The sequence below is a fragment of the Panthera uncia genome, chromosome D2 (assembly GCF_023721935.1).
Source record: "Panthera uncia isolate 11264 chromosome D2, Puncia_PCG_1.0, whole genome shotgun sequence".
Classification (NCBI taxonomy): domain Eukaryota; kingdom Metazoa; phylum Chordata; class Mammalia; order Carnivora; family Felidae; genus Panthera; species Panthera uncia.
Genome location: NC_064818.1, coordinates 59,508,254 through 59,534,431, shown reverse-complemented (window position 1 = coordinate 59,534,431; position 26,178 = coordinate 59,508,254). Strand labels below are relative to the sequence as shown.

The 26,178-nt window shown below is 44.4% G+C and overlaps 1 protein-coding gene across 2 annotated transcripts in view; it reads right to left on the bottom strand.

Annotated features, from left to right (window-relative positions):
- The window catches only part of PDCD11 (programmed cell death 11), a 43,960-nt gene extending 17,850 nt beyond the window's left edge, over window positions 1-26,110 (bottom strand). For both annotated transcript variants that reach the window (XM_049645654.1, XM_049645655.1), the window contains exons 1-20: window positions 25,931-26,110; window positions 24,221-24,333; window positions 23,038-23,169; window positions 21,020-21,187; window positions 19,391-19,552; window positions 17,948-18,071; window positions 17,271-17,452; window positions 12,233-12,340; window positions 10,477-10,683; window positions 9,709-9,833; window positions 9,465-9,525; window positions 8,668-8,814; window positions 7,220-7,471; window positions 6,516-6,650; window positions 5,572-5,766; window positions 4,540-4,710; window positions 3,394-3,613; window positions 2,468-2,617; window positions 1,923-2,038; window positions 131-672 (exon numbers count right to left, since the gene is read on the bottom strand). In XM_049645654.1, coding sequence (XP_049501611.1) covers window positions 131-672; window positions 1,923-2,038; window positions 2,468-2,617; window positions 3,394-3,613; window positions 4,540-4,710; window positions 5,572-5,766; window positions 6,516-6,650; window positions 7,220-7,471; window positions 8,668-8,814; window positions 9,465-9,525; window positions 9,709-9,833; window positions 10,477-10,683; window positions 12,233-12,340; window positions 17,271-17,452; window positions 17,948-18,071; window positions 19,391-19,552; window positions 21,020-21,187; window positions 23,038-23,169; window positions 24,221-24,313 — 3,290 coding nt within the window. In that variant the 5' untranslated portion in view covers window positions 24,314-24,333; window positions 25,931-26,110. The remainder of the gene's footprint in view (window positions 1-130; window positions 673-1,922; window positions 2,039-2,467; window positions 2,618-3,393; window positions 3,614-4,539; window positions 4,711-5,571; window positions 5,767-6,515; window positions 6,651-7,219; window positions 7,472-8,667; window positions 8,815-9,464; window positions 9,526-9,708; window positions 9,834-10,476; window positions 10,684-12,232; window positions 12,341-17,270; window positions 17,453-17,947; window positions 18,072-19,390; window positions 19,553-21,019; window positions 21,188-23,037; window positions 23,170-24,220; window positions 24,334-25,930) is intronic.
- Between the last annotated feature and the right edge of the window lie 68 nt (window positions 26,111-26,178).

Genomic DNA, 26,178 nt, shown 5'->3' with positions numbered 1-26,178 from the left:
AAAAAAAAAAAAAAAAAAAAAAAAAATTAGAAGAAAGTCTGATCCATGCACAACTTTTTGGAACCTGCTCAGTGCCCACAATTACAACAGTCTCCCCTCAAAGACAGCCCATCCCCCAAAGCCTCCATACTTGAATGTTTTCATGTCTCGCCCACCAATCACTCGGGCAGTGACCGTCTTCCCAACTTTCAGCTTGGCAGTAGGAGATGTGCCCACTGGAACATCATCTAGAATGTGGGAGGCATGAATACAGCCAATGATGCCGTCTTCCAGGGTCACAACCACATGAGTGGGTTTAATGGACTTGACAGTCCCTGTGACCATGTCCCCAATGGACAAGGTGTGCTTCTTCACAGCACCCACCACCAGAGCTGGATCTGCTTCCTCGTCTTCATCGACTGTCTCAGAGTCCTTCCGGGTCTGTCTCACAGTCCTCTTAGTAGCTGGCCCCTCAACAGCCAAAAGAAAACCAGTCACTCCTGGTTCTGTGGTCTTGAGGGTTAGGGAGACACCCTGTCCCACCTGCAACTTCTCTGAGTCAAAGCGGAAGGTGTCATTGAGGTGAGAGGTCAGGGAGAAGGCTGCCAGGTGGCCAGTCTCTACCAAGGAGGCGACAGCAAAGGACTCCTCCAAGTGCTGCACGATCGCCTGGTGCTCACTGCCTTTCTTCAGCTGGAAAACAGAAAAAAACCACCATCCCTGCTTCTTACGGGGCACAAGTGCTCAGTCATCACTCACTGGGTAGTGCGGGGCTGGGGAAGCCCTCTTGATCCCAGGGGAGCCAGGCCTAGTGCAAGTTGTAACAAACTAGCTTTCACTTCCTTGACCTAGCCTCCCCTCCTGTTACTGAGGTGGCCTGACTAAACTCAAGGCACTAAATCAGAATCCTGGGGACTTAGCTTTTGTTTTGAATTCAGATTCCTAGGTCCTATCCTAGAACTAGTGAAATCAGAATTTGAGAAGTTACTGAGGTGATTCTAAGCATAGCCGGGTGCCCCCTAATGGTTCTCCAGCTTGAAGATGCTGTGTTCCTGACTTTCATTATTCCACAGCATCCCATCCAATTTGTTCACCTTTTCAACCATTCACCAGAGGCATTCCTGAGAGCTTATTGTGTGCAAGGCATTTAGCCTACCTTTCCCCAAAATCCAACCTGTGCTCACGCCCTTATATGCACCAGCTTCACTTAGATAAATTAGGGACCTGCTAGAAAACTTAGTGAGGGATTAACTTTGTTTCTATTTCTGTTTTCCCAAGTCTTAATTATAGGCAACCAGACATTAACAATCATTATGCATGTAATTCTCTCTACCATACCCTATACAATTAGATGCTTAAGAAGTACTTTAAATGATGACCAGATATATATATCATCCAGAGGGAAATACTACAAATGTTGAGATTTCCCTCAAACCCATTCTTCTCTCACACAAAAGTGTACAGGAGAGGGTGTAGATGAACAGCCTAGAGGTCAGAAGCACCCACAGACATGTTCTGTTTGGTTCATATGTTTTAAAAAACACAGTTTCCAATGTTTCCCACATTTATTTCAAATAAAAATCAAATTCTGCCTTCTCTTAAAAATCAGATGCAGCAACCCTAGATGCAGATGTTCCTGCTTAGCCACGAGTCTAAGTCATCTCTGCCCCTCTATGGGCTTCTCGTGCCCACTTAAACTTGTTTACGTGATCTACCTGGCCCTGAAGACTGGGTGACCACATAATTTATCACTGGAACCAGAGGGCAAGTCAGTGCTATTAATAACCACACCAAGAGGTATAACCATGACCTGGACAAAGCCAGACATAATGATCTTCTTATCTACAGCCATTTGCATTAGAACCCTTGAGCAAAGTGTGTGGGGCTAAAGAGATCCGCAATGCCTTCGAAACCAGGGGAACGGAAGTCATCCGCAAGCTTACCTTTTTAGCTTTTCGATTCACCAAATCGTGGCAAAGGGAAACATGTACCTCCAACTTCAACATATCAACATTTAAGATTACAGCCTTCTTTTTCTGCCCAGGTTCCACCTCTTGCCCTGCAGTGCAGAAAGAATCAAACACAACGTGATCACCCTCTTGGAGCAGGGAAGGAAGCATCTGCCCAAGAGTCTTGCAAGCCCTTAGGCACAAAAAAGAAAAGACAGCATCTGTTCTGGGTCTATAGGGCCTAGGAAAACCAAAAGTCTGGCTCCCATAATTCAGGATCAGGTGTGCCTTAATTTATGCACCCTGACAGACAAAAATCTAGACTTACCCAATTATAACAATAAAAGGATTCACACCTAAACATCCTTTAACATGCTGTCAACTGCACTGATTTTCATTCATAAACGACAGGAATGACAAAATTTTCTACTGAATCAGCTCATCTACACTATGTATTTGGAAATTCTGTATCCAGGAGAGGGAACAATGAGCAAAGGATTTCCCCCAAGAACCACGAGGGCCGAGACAGAAGTGCTCACCTGCCCGATGATATCTGCTCGCTCTCAGGACCAGGCCAGGCACTGGGCCCTCACTAAACACCACAGAGCCATCCTCCAACACCTCCTGCACCTCTAGGTCAAGGACCATCCCTGGAATCATCTCAGCCAGTGTCTGGATCAACACAGAGTCTGCCAGAGACCCAAAGGAAACAGGGATTAACAAGCAGAAATGCTCACCATTCTTTTCCTTTGGAAATGTGCCGCCATGCTGGGGACGGCAGAGCACTGCAAGCACTGTGAAGGTAAAGTCACTTTGGGTAGAAATATGTGACACCCATGAACACTCCTATCGCAGGCAGAGAGAACTATGCCTCTTACCAATCCTACCTGGCCACAGTTCATGAAAGTAGCCAACAAATACCACACACACACCCTTTCCTTTGACTTCTGGATTTTCATTGCTTCTGTTTAGAATCTACCCTCTCAAGCTTCTTATTCCCAAATCCCATCAGGGTGCCAACAATCCTACCCACGGTTCAAAACAGGAAGATCAGCATAATAATTCCTCATAAAGTCTTCTAGAAGTCTTCTATTCTATCATTCACCAGATATTTGTTGAATAAAAGAACAAGGGAAAAGGTGAATGGATTCACAACAAACGCAAACCTGAGGCCATAGAACTAAGGGAAATTTTGGTTTTGGTCTGGCAGGGAGCACAAGGGGGACCTTGAATCTTTATCTGAATCTGCGTGGTAAATAGGAATGTTCATTTTATAAACATTCACTGAACTGTACCCTAAATGATTTATGCCCTTTATACAGGTTATACTCCCACTAAAAGAAAAAAAAAGTTTATCCAAATTGTATGTAGTATCCAATGAGTATTCCAACTCATTGGAACAGATGGGCATGATGTGTGACACACACCCTCACCCGCCCCTCATCCCCAGGCCCCGCGCCCCCACCTCGGCTGCTCATGAGGCTGCGCACACCCTGCCACTCTTCCAGGCACTGGCTCAGGAGGAGGAGGCTGGTGGTAGCCAGGTCCCCTAGACCGCAGTCCGACAGCCGCAGAGACAACAGCATGCGCTGCTTCTCCTCGTCCACATTGGTCACCTTTGCAACCACCGTCTGCCCCTCGACAAAGTGGTCACTTGTGGAGGTCACAAACTTGTCACTCATAATCTAAAGGGAAGAGTGGGCAGAAATTAAGAAACAAGTATCTATCAAGACAACCCATTTAATGCCCCCCCCCCGAAAAGAATGTGGGGTGGGGTGGGAGGGAGAGATGAGACCCAGGACGCCTGCCCCCTCCAAGCCCTCTCTAAGCACAACTCTACCCCTCTTCCAGAAAACCATATGAGGCCCTGGCTGTCCAACCCAACCTCCTAGAGGGCACCCAGCCAAGGAGGCACATCACTGGCAAGCCAGAGGAACACGAGCTGCCCATGTCTCTAACACCCATGGTAACCCTCTGCCCCATGCTATACATGCGTCTGGGGGCTTCCCCTCTGCTCCCATTGTTAAAATTGCTCTGGCAAGGATTGCAAATAAGATTTGCCCAGGGAAAAAAAATCAGGGAGACAAACTTCTGGGAAGGAAGAAGTATTTATGAATTATCTGTGGCAGGAGTAACAACACACCATTTGCTTGCAGTGACGTTGGCAAGATTCCTCCCAACTCTGGGTCTCAGTTCATTCAGCAGGCATGAGGGGGTTCAACTATGGGTCACTAAGATTTTTCCCAGTCTGAAAAGTCTATGAATTTGATGACACTATGGTGGAGGGGATCATTTCAAGGGTGTTCTGGTAACATAACACCTCAAAAACCTCAGAAGGTTGTAAAACCTGTACTCAGCTGCTCAGGAAAATCAACTTCCATGTCTATACATACCCAGAGTATAGAAACGAAGGTGCCTTTTCCTCTAGGACACAGCCCTGCACCAGGACACACATGGCTGGGCAAGATCTCAGCCCCATTCCCCGCAGGTGCCTTTTGCCTTGCCCCTGAAAATCTTTCAAGGCATTCGGGTATCCTGCTCCTTTCCACCCTCAGGTTCCATGACCCTAATGTCTCTCCTCCAACACTCTTGGGCATGGAACTGAACTCACAGCTTTGGGGGCCAGTCCACTAAGGCCTGATGGGAACTGGACGAACACACCGTAGTCCTTGATGCTCTTCACAAAACCAATGAGCAGCATCCCAGGATGGATTTCTGAGAAGCTCTTAGGATCCTGGCCGCCCTCCACGGTGGAAACCAAAGCTGGCTTCCTGCAAAGGAGCTGGTAGCACTTCATCAAGGAACATTCCAGAAGAGGCAGATGAACTTATCCATCCATTTCCTTTTTCCACCCTACATCCTCTGTTGCTACAATGGTCTAAGCATGCAGACCAGCAGCATTAGCATCACCTAGAACTTGTCAGAAATGCAAACTCCCAAGCACTGCCCCAGACCTACAAACTCTGGGGCGAGCCCAGCAAGCTGGCTGAACAAGCCCTCCAGGTGACTCTGATACACACTCACGTTTCAGAACCAGTTTTCTCCCTCTCCCTATGAATTCATCTCCAGATTACCGGAAGGGACAAAAAAAGGGACCGGCTCAGCCCTGTGGTTTGGCAGCCGGACCATGACAGGATCCTCCACAGTCTTCACACAACCCTACCTCACCTCCTCTGCCTATCTGCACTCTAAGGAGATTTTATTTTACATTCTGCGTAAATAACATCCTACTGCCTCTTTTCTGGCAGTGTCCTCCTTCGAGGTGCACACACCAAGACCAAGGGGAATATGCTGAATCCTATATGGGGGGGGGACAGGAGGAGGAAGATAGCACCTACCTTATGAATTGTTTCAGCTCAAGGGGCAGGCGCTGAGTGTCTGAGAAGGCAAGGTGTGCTACTGGAAATATCCCACTGGGACTGGCAGGCCACACCGCCCCCTCTGGACTGGACTGACCAGCATCTGCTGATAGGACTTCAATCCTCTTACTTTCCACCAGGTCTGGTCACTGGTCTGGTTTTGTGGAGGTACTTCTTAAGTCAAATGGCTGACATTTCCCCATGGGGTTTCCAATGAAGAGCAGAGCCTGACCCAGAATCTTCCCCCAAGGGCCCATGGCTCACCAGATACCAGTAAAGGATACAACATGTCCCTCACTCTGGCTCAGACACAAGACTCTGTGAAGGATGTCGCCAGCCTGGAGCCAGTGATACAACAGAGGGCCGTTGGCGACATGGTCCGACAGATGAGGTATGGGGAGGAAAGCAGGGACGTTGTGGGGCAGAACAGCCACCTCCAGCCCATCCTTGGTCTTCTCTAAAACCTTTACATCCACCAACTACTCAGGAAAAGAAAGACAAAAAATAGTACTTATCTTGAGCAGACAGCAACCACACCTGGCTCAGGCAGACATCAGAGGTATCAAGTTCCAGCACCAGGGATATGGAGAGGTCAAGATCAGAGAAGCAGCTTTCTTCCACACCGCTGCCCCCAAAGACCCTGCAGGTACGCACACGCACATACACCCATACACCCCAGGACCCACTTGCACACTCATGTCACTTTTCTCCCAAGGGGAAAGACAGTCTCACAGGCTGGTCCTAGAGACCAGAGAGGAAAAAGGAAAGAGGACAGCAGTACACTGCTGAAAAGCCAGACCACAATCGCGTTTTCCTGGACAGCTTCCATTTGCTCTGACACACAGAAAGAACCCTGTCTCAAGATCTTCAGTTCTCTCTACCCCCAGAATCTTTTTTTTTTTTTTTAATGTTTGTTTATTTTTATTTTCAGGGAGAGAGTAAGAGAGGGAGGAGAATAGAGAGAGGGAGAGAAAGAATCCCAAGCAGGCTCCATGCTGTCAGCGCAGAGCCCAACGTGGGGCTCGATCCCATGAACTGTGAGATCACGATCTGAGCCAAAATAAAGAGTCAGATGCTTGACTGAGCTACCCAGGCGCCCCTCTAGCCCCAGAATCTTATCTAGCTGCCTTTATCTTTCCCTCCATGGATCCCAGTGCCCCACGTGTCAGTGGCACCCTGCTTTCTGCCAGTGTAAACTAAAATAGCTTGTCTGGAGAAGTCCAGGTACCTGTCCAACACTAACAGCTCTTCTTTTCTTCTGACTGTGTCCCGTATGCTCTCTCTTTGGATCACCCAGCAGCTTGAAGGACAAGAGCATCCTCTCTTTAGATGGCTCACAGTTCAGCACCGCAACCTTCACCACCTGGTGAGAAACCACACTTGCCTGGTGAACTCTTCCCAGCAAGCCTATGAAGCCCTAGAGAGAGCTGCCCTCAGTGAGCACTGCAGAGTGAGATACACCAAGACTTTGGATTAGATCAGAGGCAGTGGAAAGAAATGTACTGAAAGCTACACAGAATCTCAAATCAGCCTTTTGGGTGAAAGGAAGACATGAATAAATTTCTGGTACAACCCTGAGCTTTAAACAATTATTTTTCCTAGATAAACCCTGACTCACAAGTTCCTTGGCACTGCCACCTTGTGGTGACAGTGGCCTCAGAGCAACTTCTGATGTAAGGGACACTGGTATGTTGTAGGTAAAGACTATTTTCTATCAGGTTGTGGGCTTGAGGTCCATTAGTTTGCTAGCTTCTGCAGAACCCCCTTGAAGGGTTCTGTCAGCTCTGTTCTACAGCTCCTCCACTCAGCTGGCTCAAGCCCACTGCCCCACATGCTCATTCCTTATCCCTTAAAAAGTAGTCCTCCTACAACTCCTTCAAATCTGTGTTCATGGGGTCACCAAGGATAAGGCCCTATTGAAGGAAAGGTTACCTGGCCGGTGTAAAAGACCCTCTCTGGGTCAGGGACATACTCGGCACTGAGCTCATGCTTGGGCACTAGACCCTGCACATCATTGTAGAACTTCACAATGCAGCCATAGTCCTTGACTCTGAGGATGAAGCCGTGTGTCTGCAGACCAGGCTTGGCATCGGCATAGCAGGTAATGGCAGGCAGTTTGGACTCAATCAGGGTTTTCTTCAGGGTCATCATCAACTTCTTGGCTTCAGGATCACAAAGCAAAACCTAGGCAAGGATACTAGTCGTCATCAAGTTACCCATTATCAAGAGAGCCACTGGACTAGTCTCTGCAAACTCTGAACCCAAAGGCCATGGTCAGTGCTTGAGAACCTGCTATCTCTTTGCCTCTGAGTATTGTCAGAGGCAAATCCTCCCTGCTCCCTGCTGGGACGACAATCTAGGGAGGATTCACCTATTTCAAATGTACTTCCTCCCACATAACAGAATGAACCATCAAACCAATTTACCAGCTCAGTACTGTGTTATAAATTAAGGCCGAGAGATCCAACCATCTCTCATCCCTCAGGTTATCTCCTAAAGGGCAGAGAAATTCCTCTACTTCTAACCTCCTGACTCCACTATTGTACAATCTTGCACCAATGGGTGATCAATACCTATTTTGACTCAATAATGAAACAAAATGAGAGGAAGAACATCTAACATTGTGACTGGCTGCACAAACCAGGCCCTATGCTAGCCACTGCTAACCACATGTAACCTTCGCAACTCTGCAAAGCCTCTCTTGGGATTCAAGACTTTGTTATAAACCACTCATATTTTGGCAACTTAGCTTGTCTATTTCTGGGCCTGACACACATCGCTTGCTCCTCCTCAAATCCTTTCCAGTTCAAGTACCACCTCTGCCAGAAATCTAGAAGACATTATTGTCATAGAGACCTGAATTTGAAAACCGGTTCTGCCATTTATTAACTCTGTGACTTCGGGCAAGAAATTTCACTTTCCTAAGCTTTCACTTCCACACCCGCAAAATGAGGATAACAGTACTTACTTTATACGGTTGTTTTCAGGATTCAATGACATAAAGTATGTCATGAGCCTAGCATAGCAACTGATACAAAATACATGTTACACTGTAGTTGCTATTGACATCATCAATGATTCTTGCTGGCCCAGCCCACTGTCACCTCCCCTTTGAGATACGATCATAGGACACAGCCTGTACCAAACCATGTGACAAAAGGTCGCACAACAGCCTGCTCTTTTCATGTATGAATATTTTAACTCTCAATTATATTACACAATTCTCAAGGGCAGAGACACACTTTTCTCTTCCCAATGCCAGGCACAGCACCACAGATATTAGATGGTCACTCTGTGGAAAAAGGCAGAAACTTCAGCTGAAAAGCAATGCTCTCTTCCCATCTGGCCAAAACCCCAAGGAGACCCTTCAAGAAGCTCACCCGGCACTTGACCTCATCCCCAATGTGGTATTTCTTCTCTGGATTCTTTATCAGGATGTCGGCCAGGTGTATGGGAGGTACCAGGCCCCTGATTTGTTCGCCCACTTTCACCAGCATCCCATATGGCTTTATGGTCAGCACCGTGCCCTAGGGAGTCCAAAGAAAAGAAGTCATCATGCCTCAAGAATGGTTTTTCTTCCACCTCTTACAACAAAGCATGTCACATCTCTTTCAAAGCCCACCTTTCCAGACTAACTGTGCCCGTTTTTCCAGATGTCATGGGGTAAAGCATGTACCCCACACTGATCTGAAGGCAGTATGGTTGATTCATGGGAATCTTCACATCTTTTTGTGGGAGCGTGTTCTTTCGGCCTACCTCACAAGCACATTGTCTGAAGGAGAGATCTATGTCTCCTAAGGAATGAACTCTACATATAAAGGAGATCTGCTCAACTGGGGCTAAATGGTTAGACAGGAGAGGCAACTGCAAGTGACTTACTAACATCACAGGAGCTCAACTATCACAAAATTAACTTTTGACCTGGTCTAATAAACACCATCAAACCCCAGGATTTATGATCTACTGCCTCTGTGTAGCTGGGTGATGCTATTAAGACCTTACCTTGAAATTAATTACAAGTTACTCCAGGGAAGAAAAAGAAATGCCAGTTAACAGGTAGAGAGAAGGAAGGTGACTTTAAATGTGTTCACATGACAACTAATAAGCTAACAGTTAACCTGTGAACTAAAGAATGTCTGAAGGTGGAAGGGTATCTAATTATGTGCTTGAGTCTTACCTTTACCAATGCCCCAGGTTTGATGTCATGGTACCTAAGGTACTGAGCTTCAATAACAGATCTAGAACAAAAAGAAAATACAAGATCACATAAACCAGGGCAGAGGCTACCTAAAATTCAGGGCTACCAGAATCATGCTGGCAAGAAAGAGAACCCTCACCAAGCCAGGCCAGGAGAAAGTGTGAACGTGCACGCACAGAGGGGCCCATCTCCACAGCCCCACATGCACTGATGACAGACTTACGTCCTCAGAGAGAGCAAAGCCAGTTCATCCATTTGGCTGTAATCGATGATTCTGCACTTGTGGGTGTTCCCTGGCTTGAAGGCCTCGGCATTGAAGATGTTCTTAGAATCAGAGAGATGGCTGAGCTACAAAGTACCAAGTGATTAAGGACAAGCCAGAGACTGTAGATCTGAGGCAATCAGGTATGGAAGCACGTGACATAACTCAACACATTTATCACATACCATAAAAACAGTAGTCTGATTGCCTGTTAAAATAATTCTTCTAACTAAAACACTGTTCTTTACTATCATAGACTCTCTATAAGGTCAGAGAACAGTCTAGATCATGGATCAGTACACTATAGTTCACAAGTCAGTGCCTATTTTTGTAAATAAAAATTTTATTGACCACAGCCATGCCCTTTCATTTACATACTGTCTATGGCTGCTTTTGGCTTTAACAACAGAGTTGAGTAGTGAGGACAGAGATCATATGGCCCACAAACCTGAAATATTTACTATCTAGCCCTTTAAAAAAACTTTGCCAAGCTCTGGTATAGATCTTAACACACTCTTGTACCTACCATCAACCAGGTATCAAAATAAGTCAAATTAATCCTGAAGAATTCTAACAGAACATTGTTCTAATCCCTAAATAGAGTCCACCGCACTTGGGAATATTCAAAAACAGGAAACTAATACAAAGGATGAAGGAAACAAACAAGGACCCACATATCCCCAAAGTCCTTCTAGGGGTAAATCCTGGTGAAACAAAGAGCCTCCTCACCCGGGCATAGGCCAGAGCCCCATCCTTCAGCCTGAAGGTGGCCCCAGCCTTGCTGGAAAAGCTCTGGACAGGAACGTCCTCCAGCACCGCTCCCAGGTGCTGGCAGGAGAGCCGGGTGAGTGAGCGCCCAGGCTGCAGGAAGATGGGGCGCAGGCTCAGCCTCACAGCCCTGGTCCGAGGATGGACACAGAGAACACAGGCCCTTACCTACATAAGGGAAAGAGCATAATGAGCAGGAGGCACACAGAATATAACACACCCAAAGCAGACCTTCAAAGGCCAAGACTCAACATGTGCTGACCAGGTTATGGATAGAAGTACTCCTATCAGCTTGTGCGATCAAGCAGCATGTGGAAACATCCAACAAAATGTCCCAGAAGGACTATATCCAACTAAATCAATGCTTACTCAAGGTCAGCAAAACATATTAGGGTCCCCTCAATACCATGAGGCTAATAATACATATGCAGCAGAAGCCATGTACTGGCATCACTGTATCAGAGGCTCATCTGAAATATACCAGAAACAGCCTGCTCTGAGCACAAGGCTATAGCACACAAAACGCCTGCACTTTGTTTACAAATACGATTATAAAGAGAAAAAATTATTAGAAAAACGTTTACCAATATGTGGTGGGAAAACCAGTTTAGTTAAAAAATACGTCTATATAGGGGCACCTGGGTGGCTCAGTCGGTTAAGCATCCAACTTTCGCTCAAGTCATGATCTCACAGTTTGTGAGTTCAGGCCCCACGTTAGGCTCTCTGCTGTCAGCGCAGAGCCCACTTCAGATCCTCTGTCCCCCTCTTTCCCTACTCCTCCCCAGCTAGCACACACACTCTATCAAAAATTAAACATTAACAAAAAAAAAGATTCAAAAAAAATGTGTCTCTACAGAACCCAACAGCAATGTTACTGTTAAAAACAAAAAAGGAAAGAATCATTTCAGAATTCTTTTTAAAACTCTGAATAACATATATTGGGATTTTCTTCCCAAATATCCATGTTCATTGTAAAAAATTTAGATATTTAGATAAGGGTAGAAAAAAACCACCCAGAGTTAATCATTAACACCTGACTGTAAATCTTCCAATATTTTAAGTAAGTGTACTATTAAAAAATATTTTCAGGGGCACCTGAATGGCCCAGTCAGTTGAGCATCTGACTCTTGATTTCAGCTCAGGTCATGATTCCAGGGTCGTGGAATCAAGCCCCACATCAGCTCTGCCCTGAGTGTGGAGCCTGCTCAAGAGTGCTCTCTCTCTTTTGGCCCCCTCCCTCTCACTCTCTGTCTGTCTGTCTGTCTGTCTCTCTCTCTGCTCCTCTCCCCCCGCTTGAGCACTCTCTCTCAAAAAAAAAAAAAAAATTGCTTTTCAAAGTTGGTTCTGCTCTATTCTCCTCACAGCACTTTTAAACACATTTTTCTATTTAAATATAGATTTTGTTCTTTTACATTAAATATTCTTCTTAAACACTAAATGGTAAGAGCAAAAGATCCACTACTCACCCCCTAAAATCAAACTACCTAAAAGAGTAATAAATGCAAACTACAAGTTGCCTTCTTTTTCACAGACTCCATTTCTCATCTCAGTCCACAGAAATAACTACGGTGGCTTCCTGTGGTCCTTCCAAAACACCTTTCCTTCCCCTCGCCGCCTCTAATACCCGTACACACGCAGCCCTAGGACCGGCCCATAGCTAACTGCAACACTGGACAGCTGTTTGGGACACAAATGGAATCAAGAAAACATTTCTTACTGCTTGGTTTGAGAAGTATGTTCCAGCTTTCTTGGGATCCAAGTGCATAAAGTCAACCAGGCCAGTGAAGTATGAGAGGAAGTTCAATATAAGGCCATGTGGAGTCACCTGAAAACAAACAGAAGAAGCCAAGAATGTAAGAGACGTTGTGCAGATGAAACACTCAATGCTACATTTTCCATGACCACTGTGTATTTCTCCTCCCCCAGCTAACCCTTGACAATCTTTCTACTTATAAAATTAAGTGGCAGGGCAACTCCTGGCTCTGGCTGTTTCTTTATTCAGTAAGCTCACCTCCCCTCAAACCTGAGGGGACATCAATCCTCCAGTCCTCGGGATTTCCATATGGAACGGAGGACAATTTGCACAAAGACCCTCAGGGAACCGTCAGCCTGACAACGTGGACAAATCGTTGCTAACTTGGTGATTTGCCCAGACTCAGAAGGCAAAACCCAAATGCATGCAAAAGGGAGATACTGACCACGCTGATTCATCCTACAGAGCCCCCCAAAAGCTAAGTAGTTAGAGGTGACAAGCACCTCAAAAGAAAGCAGTGAGGCAGATGACTGAAACCAGGGAAACTAAGTTAGATCTCCAGGTCCTCTCCTCACACCATAGGGCCTGTGCCTCTCCCGCCTCCACAGGAAACCTGTATGAGACTGAAAAGACAGAGGAGTGCAAACTCTGAAAATGCAGATTAAGAAAAATTCTGAACATCATACAGATATAGACATGGAGACATCCAGCCCCTCTCCCACCTATCTCTCAGGCAGCCAAGATATTACCCTCCTGAGGAGAGATTAATAGATCCTTTCCAGAAAAATCTGACATGCCAGAGAAGACTTGTAACCGTGACATCTGGAGCTTGCTCAAAGTCTGCTAGCTCCTGATCCTCCTGACACTGAATTCAGCCAGTCAACAAGTCCCACCCAACCAGGCACACCACATTTTATACCACCTCAATGATAAGATGGCAGTCAAAACACAAATTCAGTAGAGGAGATAAAATTAAAGTTGAGGGACTCTCCCAGAAGGTAGGATCTAGATAAATACATGCACATGTCAAAACAAAGGAGAGAAAAAACATAAGAAAATTAGAAAACTGATAATTAAGTCCAACACCATTCTATCAGGAGTTTAAGAGAAAGAAGAGGAAATTATACTTTTTTTTTTTTTTAATTTTTTTAATGTTTATTTATTCTTGAGACAGAGAGAGACAGAGCATGAATGGGGGAGGGTCAGAGAGAGAGGGACACACAGAATCGGAAGCAGGCTCCAGGCTCTGAGCTGTCAGCACAGAGCCCGACTCGGGGCCCGAACTCACAGACCGTGAGATCATGACCCGAGCTGAAGCTGGACGCTCAACCGGCTGAGCCACCCAGGCGCCCCGAGGAAATTATACTTAAAAAAAAGTAGGGAAGTGGGGGATGCCTGGGTGGCTCAGCTGGTTAAGCATCCGAATCTTGATTTGGCTTGGGTCATGACCTCATGGTTCGTGGGACTAAGACCGAACCTGGACTCTGCACTGACTGCATGGAGCCTGCTTGGGATTCTCTCTCTCCTTCTCTCTCTGCCCCTCCTCGGCTCACTCTCTCTCAAAAATAAACAAACATTAAAAAATTAAAAAAATTAAATCTTTTTAAAAAAGTCTGATAAGGGGCTAGTATCCAGAATATACAAAGAAATCTTACAACTTAATAAATAAGAAGACAACCTAATTTTAAAATAGGCAAAAGACTTTTGAACAGATATTTCTCCAAAGAAGATATACAAATGGCCAGAATACAACCAGTGCATGAAAAGATGCTCAACGTTACTAATCGTTAGAGAAATGTAAACCCCAATCATAAGGAGATGCCACTTCCCACCCATGAGGACAGGTATAATAAAAATAAAAAACAAATGTTTGTGAAAATTTGGAGAAACTGAAACCTTTCATTGCAGGTAGGAGTGTAAACCGGTGCCGTCCCTTTGGCTGTTCCTCTAAAAAGTCAGTTACCATATGACCCAGCAATTCTATTCCCAACCATAGGCCTAAGAGAAATGAAAATTGACATCCACACAAAAACTTAAACATGAATTTCACAGCAGTATTACTCAAAACATCCCAAAGTGGAAACAACCCAAATGGCCACCGACTAATGAATGGAAAAACACAATCTGTCATATCCATAGTGTAGAATATTATTTAGCCACAGAAAGGGATGAATCACTGATACTTGCTACAACACACATGAACCCTGAAACCATGAAAACATCATGCCAAGTGAAAGAAACCAGACACAGAAGGTCACATATTATAGGATTCCATTTATATGAAATACCCCCAAGAGACAAATCTAGAGACAAAAAGCAGAGCCAGAGGCTTGAGAGAGACAGGGATGGAGATTGACCACTAATGGGTACAGGGTTTCTTTACAGTGGTGATGCAAATGTTCTGGAATTTAACAGTGGTGATAGGATGAGCATTGGGTATTGTATGGAAACCAATTTGACGTTATATATAAAAAAAATTAAAAAATAAATAGTGGTGATAGCTGCACATCTTTGTGAATACACTAAAAAAAGTCACTAAATTATACATTTTTTAAAGGATGGCTCTTCCTATATGTGAATTACATGTCAATATGAATAAAGAAAAAAAAACCAGTAAATACAAGAAATTTTCTCAGAATTTAAAGATCTGCATTTCTGAATTGTAGGACAAATAAATGGAGACAGATCCACACAAAAACAAATCACCATGACATTTTAAAATAAAAGGGATAAAGATAAAATCTTTAAATTCTTCCAAAAATAAAAAATACTTACAAGGAAAAGAAATCAAAGTAACATCAGACTTTTTAAGAGCAACAGAGGCCAGATGACAATGGGAACAAGGTCTTCAAATTCCTCAAGTTATTTTTGACAAAAGGATGCTAATCTCAGCTTTACTACCAATCACATGTGAGTGTAGAATAAGGACATTTTTCTACTCTGTGACTCCACTGGGAGAGGAGCTTGGCTTCCAGTGCCTTTTCCCTTGGCTGATTTTGCTTTGCCTCCTTTCATCATAATAAATCATAGTGATGAGTATCACCATATGCAGAGTCCCGTAAGTGTTTCCAGTGCATCAGTGAACCTGGGAGTGGTCCTGGGGATCCAACACACTAGGTCAGGAAATCAACCTCCCATGTACCTTTCCAATGATGCTTCTGGAGAATGTGTCATGCTAAAATGAGCAAGTAAACCAAAAAAGAAGAATATATTGAATCAAAGACTCCAATATAGGAGAAAGAGGGGAAGGAGCAGGATGACCAAGAAGGTAAGTCTTAGGATATCGGTTCTGCAGGGTTCCTACCAGGGCAACCAGTCTAGCCTGGAGGAGGATAACAGGAAAAAGGGCCCTAGGTTTAAAAACAACAACAACAACAACAGCAACTAAGAGATTATCTAAAGGAAAAATCTTTATGGAAAATTGTAATATAAGGAAAATGCAGGATATACAGTATTATGAAACAGTGATAGGTGGGAAGAGAATTTGGCAAATGACAAAAACAAAGCTGATAATCAGCTCCCAGGAAAAAAGCTGTTCAAGAAATAGTCATAGTATGTTACCTGGCTCAGCACTAAATAATATGTACATCAAACACTGATTAATGATTTAACCAAAATTTAAAATACTGTTAGGGGGTTGGAGGAAGGGAAGGGAAAAATTGAGAGAGCCAAATCATCATCTACCACAGTAAGAACTTAAAACTCAATGCCTAGGGACACCTTGGTGGCTCAGTCGGTTAAGTGTTTGACTATTGATTTTGGCTCCAACTATGATCTCACAGTTCATGAGATCAAGCCCTGCATTGGGCTCTGCACTGAGAGCGTGGAGCCTACTTAGGATTCTCTCTCCCCCCTCCTCTCTCTGCCTCTCCCCTGTTCATGCATAATCTCTCTCTTGCTCTCTCTCAAAAATAAGTAAACATGTAAAAAAAAAAAAAAAAGTATTTTATGGGGTGCCTGGGTGGCTCAGTCAGTTAAGCGTCTGACTTGAGCTCAGGTCATGATCTCACAATTCCTGAGTTTGACCCCCGCGTCAGATTCTGTACTGACAGCTCAGAGCCTGGAACCTGCTTCAGATTCTGTGTCTCCCTCTCTCTCTGCCCCTCCCTGACTTGTGCTCTCTCAAAAACAAATAAAAACATTACAAAAATAAAATTAAAAGAGTGTAGCGCTTGGGGCGCCTGGGTGGCTCAGTCGGTTAAGCGTCCGACTTCGGCTCAGGTCACGATCTCACGGTCCGTGAGTTCGAGCCCCGCGTCGGGCTCTGGGCTGACGGCTCAGAGCCTGGAGCCTGCTTCCAATTCTGTGTCTCCCTCTCTCTCTGCCCCTCCCCCATTCATGCTCTGTCTCTCTCTGTCTCAAAAATAAATAAACGTGAAAAAAAAAATTTTTTTAAAAAGTGTAGCGCTTTAAAAAAAAAAAGATAAATAAAAGTATTTTAATACTATTTGACCTTTCCAATCAGCACTGCTCAAAACAAACATGGTCCATATGTAAGTCTATACCTTTAAGTTCTCTAACAATCACATTTTAAAAACTACAAAGAGGGGCGCCTGGGTGGCGCAGTCGGTTAGGCGTCCGACTTCAGCCAGGTCACGATCTCGCGGTCCGTGAGTTCGAGCCCCGCGTCAGGCTCTGGGCTGATGGCTCGGAGCCTGGAGCCTGTTTCCGATTCTGTGTCTCCCTCTCTCTCTGCCCCTCCCCCGTTCATGCTCTGTCTCTCTCTGTCCCAAAAATAAATAAAAAACGTTGAAAAAAAAAATTAAAAAAAAAATAAAAACTACAAAGAAATAAGTGAAATTTATCTTAATAACACTTTAACCCAATAGATGTAAAATACTGTCATTTCCACATGTGGCACTGGCTACATTTCTACTGTGTAAAGCCACATACGACCAATGGCTACCCTACTGGACAGAACAATTTCAGGTTGTGTGCATAGCACTACTTCAGTAAAAATTATCTTTATTTTAGAAAATAGTAATGACAATGAATGGCTTACCTTCTGTACCTGGGCTTTGACCACCAGTCCTGGTAGCAAGTTATTAAGGGTCCAGTTTTGCTCCTCAGTAGCAATGGCGGTAGAAACTTCAGAATGACCAATAGACAGACCAACAACTCCTCCGTTACCTTTCACCTCTTCAATAACGCAGTTCAGATAATGACCCACCTTCAGTTCAGCACCTGCAAGCCCCAGCGCCCCAAAAGGCAAAATACCTCCATGAGAAGGGCTCTTAATTTGGGTTCAAGTAATACCTGAAAAGATCCATGGTTTACCTGCCTAGTTACCATGTAATACCCATGTTCCCAATCTCTCAGTGACCAACTACAAGAGGGGAATAAAGTGACCCTGACTGATCTGGAATCAACACCACTTAAAAATATGAAAATCTCAACAAGGCAGGAAGAGTGCTGGCTCAGAGGCCCTGGGGGCTCAAATTTCAGGGAAACCTTCTAGGTGAGAAAAAGCAAAACTGGTCCATTGGATCTAAACCCTGTCACTCCCTGACTCTTCACACATCTTCCCTTTTCTATCAGCTGGGATTAACACTGATTTTAGCAAAGCCAAACAGCTTTTGGGGTCACCATTCTGTCATTTTACTCACCAAACAGCATTTAAACATAATCCCTACACGTACCACCTCACTACCATGTACCTGCCCCTCTTTTTCCCCTCACCTTTGTTCTTCTGTCGGATATATTCCTTGGCTTTCTGCAGTGGCAGGAAAGCTCTGGCCCCACCAACACCAATGTCCACTAGGTAGCCGTGGTCTTCCAGGCTGGACACAGTGCCTGTGAGCAGCTGGAAGAGAAAGCATTCCCCAGAGTTCAAAAGTCAAAGGTAATGGGATACACAGCAAACATCTCCTACCAAACATGAATGTTCCCATCATCGATCTTGACATATCATCCGTAATCCTCTCCCACTCCCCCTCCCAATAACTTGTAACTGTAAATTTCAATCCCACTAGAGGATAGAGAAGGGAAAGACATCAACTTTAATTCTCCATTGCCTTGAGGGATCTTATGGTTTCCAGTCAGTGAAGAGTGTTATAAACAGGTGGGGAATGACAAAGAGGGGTTTCTCCCCCGAAGAATTTCCAAAAGATAAGAAAGACCATTATGTTACACAAAGAGGAATAAACCAGATGGCCTTGCAAGGTCACTCCCAGAGCCATGACTAATCCAGAACTACTCTTCTAGCAGTCATCATGTCTTTTCTAAGTGCCTCCAAGACTTCGAAAAAAGAGAAAAATCTTGCCAACCTCCTGCACATTTCATCAGGAGCACTGTGAAGTTCCAATCTGGCTCTTACTAGCCATTTTGTCTTTGGCAAGTCACAAACCCGAGTCCATTTCTCAAATGCACAAAGGTATACCTATCTGCCTCACAGGGCTGCTATGAGAATTTAAGATAAAATGTCTAAAACAGCGCCTGCCAAACAGCAGGCTCTTGATGCTTGTCAATTTCCTGCACCTTGGGTTATTTTCATTTCCCTTTCTACCCAGCTTTCAGGTCTGTCCCAAACTGACTGCTTCTACCTAAAGGTTAAAAGATCATATTGATCTCCTTCCTTTCAATTACAAGAGCACTTAGATGAGTGTAGTTTATTCGAGCATGTTTTACACCTATTGGACATTGACACTTGGAGCTAATTTCTCCTGAATCTCCACAGGACTGGGAGACTCAATAGCGAGCTCCTCATTAGTACAGCTGACAGACTAATTGCCCTGACTACCTGTCTCCTGCTCTCGGAGAGCAGTCCTCAAGCGTTCCCTACAGATGCCAGATAGCCTCTGAAAAAAAAAAAATCTGTAAAGAACAAGTCTTGGTAAGCAAGGCACTTTGTGGAACTCCTCACTCCTGCTAAGCCTCCTTGAAGACTTTTTTTTTTTTAATTTGGCCACCAATGAACCTTCCCTTTCTCCCCTCCAAGGTAGTGTGATTACGTTCAAGCCTTCAATTTCCACTAAGTACCCAAGCACCCTAGAGACTGTCCTTCTCAGGAAAAAACCCACCCCTGTGTCTAAGCTGAAAGTCAAAGGTCACCTAGATACTCCCCAGGAGGCAGGCCAGGAAAAAGGCACATGGTCTGCTCCTCTTCCTTGACCTGATACATACCATGCCAGGCTTCAGGGCCTCAGCAGATAACACTTCGTTGACATTTTTGGGGTTCAGAGATAGCTTGACACTCTTTTTGCCCCTTTCTGTGAAGCCCACACTGCTCACCACACACCTCACCAGCATCCCAGGTGAGAAGAGTTCAGGCAAGTGGGCCAGGTCCTGCACAATACAAATGAGAAAATTCTGATACATACCCCTCCCCTGGACCAATATATCACTGCCCAACCTTGGCTCGGTGGTTTCTCATCCTCAGACCCCAAAGAGCCCAAAAGGCGGATGAAGAGGGTAACCACTTGCCCATAAAGGAAAAGGGATCTATGGCCAAGTCAGTCTTCACTTTCAGTATGAAGCCTCCGTATCTCCCCAGAACAGGCAGATGTAAATGACTTGTCAAGAGTTGTCTGTATTCACCATCTCCGTTTCTTCACCTCCTGCTCCCTTCAGGTCACTGCCTCTATGTTCCACCCCTCACACACCACTTTATCTCCCAATAAAATCACCAGTGACCTCCATGTCACTAAATCCAAATCTGTTCTCCAGTCCTTCTTATATGTGACCTTTAAAAAGCATTTAACACTAGCGCCTCTCCTTCCTTTTTTGAACATTTCCTCCCTGGCTTCCAAGCCCTTCATGTGCTGGTTTTCTTTACTATCCCTCTGGCCCCTCCTTCTTCCAACAGCGACTCTCCTACTCAAGACGTTAAAATACTTCAGGGTCAATCTTCCTCGACGATCAGTATTTACTCGAGGGTCAGTTTTTCGGTCTCTTCTCACTCTATTCACTCCTTCTAGGCACCCCCTTCCCTCTTCTTAGCTTCAGTCACCACCTACACAGAGCAGTCACACATGCACATTTCTAGCCCAGACCTGTCAGAGCTCTGGAATCACCTGTCTACTGGATGTCTCCACCATTCCTCAAACTCAACACAGCAAAAAAAATAAAATCATCATCATCTCTCCCAATCCAGGTCCTCTCTCAGGGTTTCTATCTCAGGATGGCAAGGCTGACCATCAAGTCAGGTACAACAGAAACCCAGGACTCATCCCCCATATCAAACCCATCAGTGCCCATGGACTTTTCCTCCTCAGGCCGCAGGAAACCCTGAATGCAACCTGCCATCAGGTGGACTACTACAGTAACCTCCTACCTGGTCTCTGGGCAACTACACATGCCTCTTCAATCTATTCTCTGTGTTGTCTACGTACGAATGTTTCAAGGGCTTCCCGCTGGTTCTAGAATTAAAAACTAATCCTTAACATGACCTAGCCTCCAGCTAGCTCTCCTGCCCCATCCCACGCCACTTTCCCTTGCTTTCTATGCCTGCCGTAGCCACACTAGCCTTCTCTCAGCTCCTTCTGCCTGAACTCCTTTCTTTATTTACCTGGTATACCCTCATCCTTCAGATCTCAGCTCAAGCATTCCTTCCCCAGGGAAGTCTCCCAGGCTCCCTAGGCTAAGTCAAAATCTCCTTATTAAAAAAAAAAAAAAATTAAAATTAAAATCCCCTATTATAAACTCTCATGGCACCTTGCACCTGGGCTTCTCAGCATTTAACAAAGTTGTAATTTAACATCTACCTAAGCACCATTTAGTTCCAGTTATTGAGTACATTCAGGTCTCCCTTACCTTCAGAGGTTCTTCTTGAGCCACCTGCTCATTCAGCTTTTTGGTGTAAGCATCACAGATTTCAGTCACTTGCACAAAGCCCTTGAGGCCATTGGGGAGACTCACCACCAGTTCCAGTTCATTAACCTCTTTCACACAACCCAAAATCCGCATCCCCTCACACAGGGACTAGAAGAGAAAAAGTGAAATGTGTACAATAGGGAAAAGACCAATGAATGAGATCAGGGGTTGTGGCTTCTAGTCTCAACTCTGACTTATAATTTTTTAAGTTTATTCATTTTTGAGAGACAGAGAGAAAGAGAGTGAAGAGGAGAGGGGCAGAGAGAGAGAGGGAGACACAGAATCCCAAGCAGGCTCCAGGCTCTGAGCTGTCAGCACAGAGCCCGACGTGGGGCTCGAACTCATAAACTGCAAGATCATGACCTGAGCCAAAGTCTGATGCTTAACCAACTGAGCCACCCAAGCACCCCACAACTCTGACTTCTAAAAGCTACAGGAAATACATGTTCATGTGTCACATGACATGTGTCAAATACACGTCAGAACACTTATCATTGCTGACTGAGCACCGTAAAACAGCACTAAGATACTCGAGGACTCTTGCTTTACTACAAACATCCCACACTCAAATGCGTGGGGGGGCAACAAAATGAAGGAAGCAGGTCAGTGGAGACAACGGCAGGGTGGGGTGTGGATGTCAGACCTAAAGGGTTAAACCACTACTCAGTTCCATGTGATTACAAACGAGGAAACACGAGCTTGTGCTGTCAGCACTCTCAAATTCTTACAAGAAGCTAGAAAGCACATTTTTTTTTTTAACGTTTATTTATTTTTGAGACAGAGAGAGACAGAGCATGAACGGGGGAGGGGCAGAGAGAGAGGGAGACACAGAATCGGAAACAGGCTCCAGGCTCCGAGCCATCTGCCCAGAGCCCGACGCGGGGCTCGAACCCACGGACCGCGAGACCGTGACCTGAGCCGAAGTCGGACGCCTAACCGACTGAGCCACCCAGGCGCCCCTAGAAAGCACATTTTTAAAAAAGTTTATTTATTTTGAGAGAAAGAGAGCATAAGCAGGGAAGCAGCAGAGAGAGGGAATCCCAAGTGGGCTCCGTGCCGTCAGCACAGAGCCTGATGCAGGGCTCAAACTCATGAGCCGCAAGATCAGGACATGAGCCAAAACCAAGAGTTGGACATTTAAACAACTAAGCTACCCTGGCACCCCCAGAAATCACATTTTTATGTGAAATTTTCTCTAATGTTAACAAAAAGTTAAGAAATTCTTCTTCTGGGGGACACCTAGGTGGCTCAATCAGTTAAGCATCCGACTTCAGCTCAGGTCATGATCTCACAGCTCGTGAGTTCAAGCCCCATGTCAGGCTCTGTGCCTGGAGCCTGCTTCAGATTCTGTCGCCCTCTTTCTCTGCCCTTCTTGCACTCTCTCTCTCTCAAAAATAAATAAACATTTAAAAAGTTTTTTAATAAAAATAAAAAGAAATTATTTTTCTGAGCGTCATAAAGAACAAACAAAATACCTCTGCAGGCTGAATTTGAATCTTTTCCTTAAGACTTATTTCACTTTTTTTTTTCTTTTTTACAACATATATCCCCAATTATAATCTAAAAATCTAAAGTAAATTAAAAGACGACTTTTCCAAGAGAATCTCCACAGCTACAAAATGAAATAGAAGTAGAACGGTTGTTAAAGTTATTGCCAGTTCTAACCTATGAATCTACTAATACACAAGTTCAATGAGGACATAAGCACAACAAGGGGCTCAGCAGTGGCTAAAAAAACAACACATGATCCCAGGCACTGGTTAACAGTCAAAGGCAATAATGCTCAATTCTGAGCACAAACTCCAAAAAGTCTCTACAGGGGGGCATGCACACTCACATACACGCACACATGTGTGTACAAAAGGAATGAAGGAAAAACAAAAGGAAAGAGGGAAGGGAAACATACACAAACTTAAGCAACCCAGGTAGTTTTAGAACAAGATCAAATTGTAACAAACCTCAATACTAAGGATTTCAAACTTCTCTCTTATAGACTTGCTGTTTTCTCTCTTTTCGATTTTCAACTTTTTTGTTTTTGCTGGCCCTTTCTGGCTCTTTTTCCTTTTGGTAGATTCCTCTTCAGTAGAAATCTACAGAGGGGAAGAAAGATCTCAAGGAATGAAGAGAAACAATCCTGGACTTTCCTTCCAATTTCAGGTCACCTGTCACCTTGCTTCGTTACTCCTTCACTGCACCCCCTTCCAGTGTTCCTGTAATTCCCGCTCCAATGTCATCTCTTCCATTCTGCCACCTTTGTTCAAGCCAAAGGTGGGAACCTTCGCATTTTCAAAAGCCCCTTCTCTTCTGTGTTCTTCCTCCCTTGACTGGGATGGACACTGGCATCCCCAGGATGAGAAGCAATTTGGAACAGTGTGTGAAAATGGAAGGTGGAAACACGGAGACCAGAGTTAAACTCCCAACACCACCATAACAAGCTATGTGGTTTCTGCTCAACCACATAACCTCTCTCAGCCTCAGTTTCTCATCATGGAATGATGTTCTCTACTCCACTGTAGTTGGACAGATTACATAAAATCCATATAAGACCACACAATCAAATGTTAGTTCCCTTCCCTCTAGCATTTGGAGCAATGCCTACTCTCGGGGAAGATGGTGAATTTTAATGCAAATTCTGACCATTATACATGGCAAGAATCCCATTTAAAAGTGCAATCACCAGCTCCTTTCTCACCATACTTTAATCAATTGAAGTATAGTTAACACACAATGTTACATTAATTTCAGGTGTACAACATAGTGATTTGACAACTCTACACATTATGCTATGCTCACAAGTGTAGCTACTATCACTATAAAATGCTATTACAATACCACTGACTATATTCCCCATGTTGTACCTTTCATGACTTATTCCATAATTTTTCTCTCCATCCTTAACCAACACGGCAAAAATTCCTAAGAATAAGGAACAACAGCACTGCAAACTCAAGTACTAAATGCCATGTTTCAAAAAATATAGTCTCATGGTGGTATGGACTCTCCAACAAGTTCGTTCACTTTACAAAAGCAGACTTCCAAAAGAAACAAATATGGAAAATACCACATTCTCAAACAAGGTTATTCTTCACAAGGACACTAGAAAGTGTTCAGTGAGTCTTACCAAACAAGCACACCACTTACATCAAATAAGTTGTCTTGTTCAACCGACTGCTGGAAAGCTTTCTCTGATTTGTGGGTCTTTCTTGTACCCCCTCGGGGGAAGCTTTCTTCCATGGTTGCTGTGTTTGAGTCTCCTAAAAACAATGCAAACAGTATCAGTGAGATGTAGCGTTGGTGTCAGATTTCCTAAAGGCTGTGATCAGTGGTCAAGAGGCAGAACTTTCTAGCACCAAGGTGCTAAACAACATTGAGGCCTAACAAATAGATGGTTTGATGCTAAGCCTCAAATAACCTATAATTCATCTTTTCAGTGGTATCTGCTTCAAAACCACAAGTTCATACACTTCCTCCAGAAAAAGAAGTTCTAGATCCAGTGTAGTAAATGTTATAGAATAGCTACAGAGAATAGCTATAGAAAGAGACAAATGAATATATAAATCCCTATTCAAAGAACATGCACAATTTTAAGAAAATAAAGCAATTATGCAAACAATTTAAAGTACAAATTGGGGCCACTGGCTGGCTCAGTCAGAAAAGCATGCAACTCCTGATCTTGGGGTGTTAAATTTGAGCCCCATGTTGGGTGTGGAGATTACAAAAAAAAACAAAAACAAAAAACAAAAAACCTATAAAAAATAAATAAAATACAAATCAGGGGCACCTGGGTGACTCAGTTAAGTGTACAACTCTTGATCTTGTGGGTTCAAGCCCCGCGTTGGGCTCTGAGCTGGGTATGAAGCCTACTTAAAACAAAACAAAACAAAAAAAATGCAAATCAAATTATAAGCAAAGAAATAGGAAATGATAAGGCTTCAGTAAAGAAGGCAAGCTTCCTAAAGAAGATGCCTTTGAGCTGTTAAAAGATGAAAAAGATTTTGACAAATGGAAAAGGAAAAGCAGAAGGAATGTGAGAAAAGGCATTCACTTAGAGCCAAATATTTTCAATAATCACCAGCAATTTGTCAAAAAATTGCTCAAAAAGTTGCTGTTTCCTTTCTTTGAAGAACTGTTCCACTAAACCACAGGGAGAATAAATCATAATAATCCCAGTTAAATTGTAGAACACAGGTGGGCTTTTTTTGTGAAAGATTTTGAATTAGACAGGAATAGTTTAATGTCTACTTCGATTAAGTCAGAGTCTTAATTAAGGGAAGAAAGAGAACAGCAATCAAAAATATACTGCAGGCTATAAATTGGACAGGAAGAGAGACAGGACTGAAGGAAAGTAAACAGTGCAAGTCAATTGCAGTACAGAGAGACACCATGCGAATGAGAACCAGGTATAAGAGAGAACGGAAGATAGGAGAGATTTAGTTGTGAGAGACACTTGGTATAAGGATCTAAAAAGGCTTTAAACTGTAGAAGAGGTGAAGACCCACTGGGAGGCTTGGATTTGGAATCAGGAATAGGTGGGTCAATGTTTCCTAGAAATAGGAAAGAACCGAGGAGTCTAGTTTGCAGGCAATTTGACCTTAATCTCACTTCAGACAACGGGAAACTGAAGCTTCAAAGAGGCGATGCAGCAGCATAGAAGGAACTTAAGCAATTTGCCAGGGACAAAGCCTGATGTTACAGGGACCACTCGAGTAGAGCCAGCTTCTGAGCTGGGCTGGGGTGGCCGAACCACTCACCCAACCCTGTAGGTCCATGGGAGGGACCCAGAAGACCTAGCCCTGGGACAGTCCTGGAAGCCACGAGGTTTCCTCCTTTCTCGCCCTCGTCCTCGCTTACCAGCCCCGCGACGCCAGCACCTCTGTACTTCCGAGCCGGTACCACTGGAGACACACGCGGAGACCAGCACACCCACATGCCACCACAGCTCCCCCCGGAAGCGAGGGCGGGCCTAACGCCCTACTTCCGTTACCATGCTCGGTTCTTCAGAACGGGGTTGTGCGGGAAGGGGGAGAGAGAGAGTGAGATTTAGAGACAGGAAGCGGAAGGGCGGGACTCCGAGCCGTAGCCAATCGTCACTGAAGGCT